At 50.5% G+C, this 8,474-nt stretch overlaps 1 protein-coding gene across 1 annotated transcript in view; it reads right to left on the reverse strand.

Moving 5' to 3' along the window:
* Positions 1–1,646: 1,646 nt before the first annotated feature.
* The window catches only part of LOC146257768 (uncharacterized), a 33,584-nt gene continuing 26,756 nt past the window's right edge, over positions 1,647–8,474 (reverse strand). Inside the window, exons 9-14 of the mRNA XM_084673737.1 lie at positions 8,011–8,124; positions 4,498–4,611; positions 4,241–4,287; positions 3,791–3,967; positions 3,504–3,654; positions 1,647–3,205 (exon numbers count right to left, since the gene is read on the reverse strand). Of these exons, the coding sequence (XP_084529863.1) occupies positions 2,775–3,205; positions 3,504–3,654; positions 3,791–3,967; positions 4,241–4,287; positions 4,498–4,611; positions 8,011–8,124 (1,034 nt within the window). The 3' untranslated portion in view covers positions 1,647–2,774. The remainder of the gene's footprint in view (positions 3,206–3,503; positions 3,655–3,790; positions 3,968–4,240; positions 4,288–4,497; positions 4,612–8,010; positions 8,125–8,474) is intronic.

Genomic DNA, 8,474 nt, shown 5'->3' on the forward strand with positions numbered 1-8,474 from the left:
AAGATAAGACTAAGATAAAAACACACATTCACAAACATTCACAGATGGACTTGAAACACTGGATCTAACACTGTGAACTGTGTCAGAAATCAAGCACCGTGATGTCCAGAGCGCTGTCCCACTGGATGCATTCTGGAGGGTTTTAGTGTCACATCCTGACCGTCACAGCAGGTGTGAAGGGGTTTCTGCAATAAAGACTGTGTGTGAAAGAGAGAGAGAGACAGAGAGAGGAGAGAGAGAGAGAAAGAGAGAGGAGAGAGAAAGAGAGAGGAGAGAGACAGAGAGAGAGGAGAGAGAGAGAGAGAGAGAGAGAGGAGAGAGAGAGAGAGAGAGGAGAGAGAGAGAGAGGAGCAAGAGAGAGAGAGGAGAGAAGAGAGAGGAGAGAAGAGAGAGGAGAAAAGAGAGAGGAGAGAGAGAGAGAGAGAGAGAGAGAGAGAGAGAGAGAGAGAGAGTGAGTGAGAGAGAGAGAGAGAGAGAGAGAGAGAGAGAGAGAGAAGAGAGAGGAGAGAGTGAGTGAGTGAGAGAGATGGTAAGAGCACACAATTTCCTACATTTCCTTCTGGTCAGGGTGGGGACAGGAAGCTCACGGTCATTTCCAGCAGGTCAAAGGTCACATTCGTCATCCTCATAAGCCTCTCCACCCCTGTGACCTCTCGCTCACTTTCTGTCTCTCACCCTCAAAACATCACTCTCTTTTTATCTCTCTCAGTTTACGAACAAACTGAAGGCATCTAAGACCTTTATACAGACATACACACGCTCCCATACATCAGTTGGCTGAACAGGGGACTTCACTGGCTCTAACATCAGTTGGAACATGGAGGCCAGCCAGGTGGTCCACTTTTTCCTGGCAGTCAGAATATTTACATTGAGTGATTTAGCAGACGCTCTTATCCAGAGCGACTTACAGTGAGTACATGGACATTTAGCAGACGCTCTTATCCAGAGCGACCTACAGTGAGTACAGGGACATTTAGCAGACGCTCTTATCCAGAGCGACTTACAGTGAGTACAGGGACATTTAGCAGACGCTCTTATCCAGAGCGACTTACAGTGAGTACAGGGACATTTAGCAGACGCTCTTATCCAGAGCGACTTACAGTGAGTACAGGGACATTTAGCAGACGCTCTTATCCAGAGCGACTTACAGTGAGTACAGGGACATTTAGCAGACGCTCTTATCCAGAGCGACTTACAGTGAGTACAGGGACATTTAGCAGACGCTCTTATCCAGAGCGACTTACAGTGAGTACAGGGACATTTAGCAGACGCTCTTATCCAGAGCGACTTACAGTGAGTACAGGGACATTCCCCCCCCCCGAGGCAAGTAGGGTGAAGTGTCTTGCCCAAGGGCACAACGTCATTTGGCACGGCCGGGAATCGATCTTGCGACCTTCTGATTACTAGCCCAATCTATGTGTGTGCGCGTTTTTGATTTAAATGATTGCTGAGAAGTAATGTGCGTATGCAGTCTGATCCAGTGACACAATCACAGTAGTTGAAAGCCATGATGGGATAACAAAAGCAAGGTCATAGTGAACAGACATTACACACACACACACACACACACACATATACACATGCACACACACGTACACACAGGTTGGATTGAAGATACACACATCTTTATCAGTTAAATGCACTTTAATCACAATCCATATTAGCTGGTCTTCTCAGACATATGGAAGGGGACAGAGAACAAAAAGCATGAATTAAAACATTCGGAGACCAAACCACAGTACAAAAAGATCAGTATCAATATGTACAACAAATATACAACATTGCTATTTTACACAAAGGTATAAAAATCATACATCTTTGAACAGAGACCATGCAGGCAACAGTGTAGTGTTAGAATTCAGTTCATTCCCAAAGTTCAAACTTATTTAGGTATTTTTGAGAGCATTTTCTATTTTGTTTATCTCTCTGGGTGTTTTTTTTCTTTATTAAAGGGCACCATTTAGAATGTGTTGATTCAGTAAATGTAATTCTTTCATTTCTTAATCCTTTACCTTCTCTCGCTCCCCCAAGTAATAGACATATACGCACGCACGCACGCACGCACACACACACACACACACTCACACACACAGTCACACAACCAACCAAACAAGAAACACAGAACAACAACGAACACCTACACTTAAATTTAAGCATGTGAGTTTATCCTTCAGATCAACTCATCCTTCATGGAATGAGACCCACACCTTCCTCCCTCTCCCTCTGTCACCGCCTTGGAACACATTCTCAGGCTGGACACCCAGACCGTACAGGAAGCAAAGGCTTATCTGGTGCAGGCTGGTCCAATCGCATTAGGGGAACGGGCCCCATGTGATCTCCACCAGGACTCGGGTGAAACGGGGCAAAGAGACAAGCCACATACACACTGCACAAGCCCACATCAGACTAGTTCTGAGTTCAGGATGAAGTCAGAGGTCATAGTTCAGATTTATGCCATCTCTCTCCCCATTGGCAAGGCTGCGCCCTAAAATAGGATCAAGGCCAACAACAAAATTAGGGTCCACATCCTACTTAGCTCACAGAAGGTCAGCCCATAATAGTTTTGGCTGGCAGTAGAGCGGCCAATGGCAATCTCATCTTACAAAGGGTAAGGGGTCAAACTCAGGGAGAGGTCAGACTAGGGTCACCCACCACCACCACAGGAAGTAATGCAGCAATGGCACAGCACTGGAGACTGGGGTTACACCCCAGAAAGAGACCAGCTGGGTGCAAAACAAACAGACTGGGATCTGGGAGTTCAAAAGGTCCAGAAGTCACACCTCCAGTTCCTGGTTGTCTGCGTAGTGGATGCGGTTTAGTTTCTCCCTCTCCAGGTTGGAGATGTCCAGTTTGTGAGCATGGGAGGGTTTGAGGGCCGGGGAGGAGTGAGAGGGGGCTGGCGAGGGGGGTCGGGTTAGCTCGATCTCCTCGCAGCAGCTGGGGTGGGCGGGGACGGGGGTGTGGGGGCCCACGGGGGCCAGGAGGGGCGAGGGGCGCTCCAGGTTTCGGATGAGAGTGACAAACTCTCTCTGGTTGTTGATGGCCTCCTCTTCCGGAGGGCCTCCTTGCTGCTTCTTCCGCCGCCGGTGCAGACGGGAGAGGAGGAGGGCGCAGGCCGCGCAGCCGCACGCCGTCACCAGGGCGGACACGCCCACCAGCACCATGTAGAGGCTGAAACCTCCGTGAGCAGGGTCCGACACGGCGTCTGGCAGGTAGCAGAGGGGAGAGGATGAGAGGGGGATAGCAAAACCTTAGGACACATTTTAGACCGACAACACAATTAGGGGCCACATCCTACTTAGCTCACAGGGGGCCAACCCATAATAATCTTGGCTGACAATGGAGCAGCCGATGGCAACCGCAGTTGACAAAGGGTAAGGGGGTCAAACTCAGGGAGAGGTCGGCTCAGTAGGAAGTGGACCAATTGTCGGACGTGCGGGGTACAGCTTCACGTTTCTGGATGTGTAAAAGTCCCAAACACACACTCTACACTTGGCACGTACCTGGGCAGTGCTGGCCATGACAGGGATCCTTAAGGCTCGTGCACTCGTTGCCATAGTGACCCTCGGGGCAGCCGCACGTGTACCCCCCGTCCGTGCTCCGGCATGGCACCCCCTGCTGGCAGGGGTTAGGACTGCACGGATCCACCACCACCTAGAGAGACAAGTAACGAGAGCCCGGTTAGACGTGACAGTCGCTGGGAGTGGGGGCGTCCCCTTTGAGCTCATGTTCTAAGCGACGATCCAAGTCGAAACACGACAGATATGCTGCGTTGTCTGAGAGAGCTGACCTCGCAGAAAGGCCCGGTGTATCCCGCCGCACAGCTGCAGGAGGCCGTCCGGCCAGCCTCCTCCGCACAGTATCCTCCGTGTAGACAGGGGGCGCTGTCACAGGGGCCGGGGGGGTTCTGACAGTGCTTCCCAGTGAACCCTGGCAGACACAGGCAGATTGACCCTGACACCAGGTCCTGGGGGGAACAGGAAGAGATCAATCAAGTCAGGTCAGGTCAGGACGAATCCTTACAGAAGCTGACCGACTGGTCACCACGAGAGGCTGTGTTCAAAGCGAGTCATGGTTCCCTCCCACCAATGACGGAGAACTTGGTTTCAGGTGAGGAGAGAGAATATTGGGTATGAACCTCGCACAAACCACGAGGACACACAAGCCCAGACCGAGTATGATGTAGACAGTCAAGAGAACAAGCTAAAAAACAGGAAATACACCCAGGAAACCCTCTTACCTCACATCGACCTCCGTTGAGACATAGCCCGTGACAGCTGCTGTCCCCTAAAGAGCACAGAGAGGATAACACACTCTCAATCACACACTTTCAGACATGTAATATCCCCCTGGCCATAATATGCTGTATTCAAACCACATGTTTCAGCTCACAAGGCTAGCAACAACATCAAATTACCTTCTATTTTCTCACGATCATTGCTCATTGTGGAACAGCGAGTGCAAATGTAAAACTTCATAGAAGTTCTTTATACTCACTGATGTCACAGTTAGGCCTCGTCCATCCAGGTAGGCAGTCACAAAGGTATCCACCAATCAGATTGCGACAGGAGCGTGCGTGGACACACACATCCATCTCACACTCATTGGTGTCTGAGAAGAGAGAGAGGTTCCATGCATGAGACGGCACATTCTCATAACCGTCAATCCTGAATTGAACAAAGAGCCGCCTTGAAGCTGTTCAAGATTTCATTTGAGATGTAAACAACACCACAGCACAACACATAGATATTGCTTTTCATCATGTATCCGCGGGCGGGGTTTCCTAGCACACCTTACAGCTACGCATTTCATCTGTGTGTTTGTACCTGGGCCAAATCACATCAAACTGTCGGGAGAAGGAAAAGCAATAAAGCTTTCAATGCCGTGGTAAAGCAGTCATTTTACAGCTCACACCGTCGGCCGGGTGACAGAGATGTGTGCTCGTCAGAGATGAGAAGCCAACAGATTTGGGTCTCCACGCCCAGAGGGACGTCACGCACACAACAGAATGAGGGAATGAGATCTCTACAACGAAAACCTCACAGAGGTGATTCAAAATCCTTTTCGGACTATTTAAGTGAACGCATGCCCAGTTTTCCACTGTGTTGGGTTCCCACTGTGATACACATTTCGAAACTCCAACTTACATTACTGAATCTGTCTACCTCTCTTTCCCTCCCTCCCTTCATCTCTCAACTTGACTCTCTTCACCTCTTCTTCTCTGTGTTCTGTGTGTCCCCACACACCCATTCTTCCCATTATCTCCCTGGGGAAAGGTGTCTGACAGGAGGGGAAGGGGGAAGAATGAAAATGCGACACCTTGAATGAGGAGGGAGGAAGTGGTCAAGTAAGGTGATCCAAAGCCTACTCCTGTGATGTCGAGTCCCACTGAGATGTTTTACAGGAACGATAGTTCCCAGGAGAGACCGCGAGAGAGCATAAAGAGAGAGCAGAGATAGAAAGAGCCTGAAGGAAGGGATACACACAGATCCACAGCATAGAGGGGACTTAGAGCTGGGAAGGGCTCAGAGAGAGAGGAGGGAGAAGAGAGCTAGGGAGAGAGAGAGTGTGAAGTAAGGAGGGAGGGAGGGAGGGAGGGAGGGAGGGAGGGAGGGAGGGAAAGAGGGAGGGAGGGAGGGAAAGAGGGAGGGAGGGAGGGAAAGAGGGAGGGAGGGAGGGAAAGAGGGAGGGAAAGAGGGAGGGAAAGAGGGAGGGAGAGAGGGAGGGAAAGAGGGAGGGAAAGAGGGAGGGAAAGAGGGAGGGAGGGCAGACAGTGATGTAGGGCGTGAGAGAGAGCTGGAGGGAGGGAGGTAGGGGGAGGGAGGGAGAGAGTAAGGTGGGGAGAGGCAGAGGGGAGGAGAGAGAGGGGGAAAAGACTGCTTGGGTCAGGGCAATTCTCGGTTGGTTTCTACCTCTTGTGAGAAGCAGTGGTTTATGTGTGTGTGGTGTGTGTGTGGTGTGTATGTGGTGTGTGTGGGAAGGGGGAGCAGTATCTCTGGGCTATGAAGTGTATCTGTGTGGGATTATCAGGTGTCAAAGTGACATATAACTCTAACAGAGGGAATAGTGGGAGACTGTCATCATGAAATAATATCTCCCTTAACTATTATATCCCCCAAGCGTGTCCTCTGTCTGTGGATGTGCATTGTATGCATGATTGTGTGTGACTGTGTGTGTGTGTGTGTGTGACTGTGTGTGTGTGTGTGTGTGTGTGTGACTGTGTGTGTGTGTGTGAGTGTGTGTGTGTGTGTGTGTGACTGTGTGTGTGTGTGTGTGACTGTGTGTGTGTGTGTGAGTGTGTGTGTGTGTGTGTGTGACTGTGTGTGTGTGTGACTGTGTGTGTGTGTGTGTGTGACTGTGTGTGTGTGTGTGTGTGTGAGTGTGTGTGTCTGTGTGTGTGTGACTGTGTGTGTGTGTGACTGTGTGTGCGTGTGTGTGACTGTGTCTGTGTGTGTGTGACTGTGTGTGCGTGTGTGTGACTGTGTCTGTGTGTGTGTGACTGTGTGTGTGTGTGTGTGACTGTGTCTGTGTGTGTGTGACTGTGTGTGTGTGTGACTGTGTGTGTGTGTGTGTGACTGTGTGTGTGTGTGACTGTGTCTGTGTGTGTGTGACTGTGTCTGCGTGTGTGTGACTGTGTGTGTGTGTGTGTGACTGTGTCTGTGTGTGTGTGACTGTGTGTGCGTGTGTGTGACTGTGTGTGTGTGTGTGTGACTGTGTGTGTGTGTGTGTGACTGTGTGTGCGTGTGTGTGACTGTGTGTGCGTGTGTGTGACTGTGTGTGTGTGTGTGTGACTGTGTGTGTGTGACTGTGTCTGTGTGTGTGTGACTGTGTGTGTGTGACTGTGTCTGTGTGTGTGTGTGACTGTGTCTGTGTGTGTGTGACTGTGTCTGTGTGTGTGTGACTGTGTGTGTGTGACTGTGTGTGTGTGTGTGTGACTGTGTGTGTGTGTGTGTGACTGTGTGTGTGTGTGTGTGTGTGTGTCTGTGTGTGTGTGACTGTGTGTGTGTGTCTGTGTGTGTGTGTGTGTCTGTGTGTGTGTGTGTGTGTGACTGTGTGTGTGTGTCTGTGTGTGTGTGTGTGACTGTGTCTGTGTGTGTGTGACTGTGTGTGTGTGACTGTGTGTGTGTGTGTGACTGTGTGTGTGTGTGTGTCTGTGTGTGTGTGTGTGACTGTGTGTGTGTGACTGTGTGTGTGTGTGTGTGTCTGTGTGTGTGTGACTGTGTGTGTGTGTCTGTGTGTGTGTGTGTGTGTGTCTGTGTGTGTGTGTCTGTGTGTGTGTGTGTGACTGTGTGTGTGTGTCTGTGTGTGTGTGTGTGACTGTGTCTGTGTGTGTGTGACTGTGTGTGTGTGACTGTGTGTGTGTGTGTGTGACTGTGTGTGTGTGACTGTGTGTGTGACTGTGTCTGTGTGTGTGTGTGTGTCTGTGTGTGTGTGTGTGACTGTGTGTGTGTGACTGTGTGTGTGTGTGTGTGACTGTGTGTGTGTGTGTGACTGTGTGTGTGTGACTGTGTGTGTGTGTGTGTGACTGTGTGTGTGTGTGTGTGACTGTGTGTGTGTGACTGTGTGTGTGTGTGTGACTGTGTGTGTGTGTGTGACTGTGTGTGTGTGACTGTGTGTGTGTGTGACTGTGTGTGTGTGTGTGTGACTGTGTGTGTGTGTGTGACTGTGTGTGTGTGACTGTGTGTGTGTGTGTGACTGTGTGTGTGTAGACCATCTTTCATTAGAAATCCAAGCGAAGAGATCCAACCTTGGGGTGATTTGGCTCAATATAACAGTATCATATAGGAACACCAAGATGAATACAGTGGCAGTGAAAGAGCATGAGAGTGCGCAACTCATGCATTGAGAGAATGGCTCCAAATGTGTACTGTGGTTCCTAAGGAGCCAAATGTCATCTCAGACACTCTGCAGCAAGGTTCCATTCAATTGTCCTGGAGTGTTCCGCTATGTTCTAGAACTGGTCCACAGTGTTCCGCTGTGTTCTAGAACCGCGTCAGACATTCTACTGACCCAGCTGGCAGGTTCGGCCCGTCCACCCGGGGGGACACAGGCACCGGTAGCCCTCTGGAGTCTCCTGACATGTGGCTCCGCGCCCACACGGACTGGACACGCACTGGAACACCGCTGGTGGGCGGCAGGGACAAAGACACAATCAATCAGTTACTCAGTCAATCCATGCATCCATTCAACCATCCGTCATTGAGAGGTGATACATATTGTGCATGATGGTGATGCTTGTGTTTGTGTGTGTGTACCTGTGTGTGGGTAGGTTTGGATGTTTGCGTGTGTGTGCATGTGTGCGCATAGCCGCGGGAACATATTTTATCATGGGGATGCTGGGGGGGGCTTAATGTTGCGGGGCGGCAGGGGCGGACTGGGAGTAAAAATAGGCCCTGGACTTTGATCCAGACCGGCCCACCAGAACTGGGCCCCATATACACCACCACAGCTGCCCTGCTAATGCAAGCATATTC

This window comes from Hypomesus nipponensis, chromosome 15 (genome assembly GCF_054491055.1).
Source record: "Hypomesus nipponensis isolate SF chromosome 15, ASM5449105v1, whole genome shotgun sequence".
NCBI classification, from domain to species: Eukaryota; Metazoa; Chordata; class Actinopteri; order Osmeriformes; family Osmeridae; genus Hypomesus; species Hypomesus nipponensis.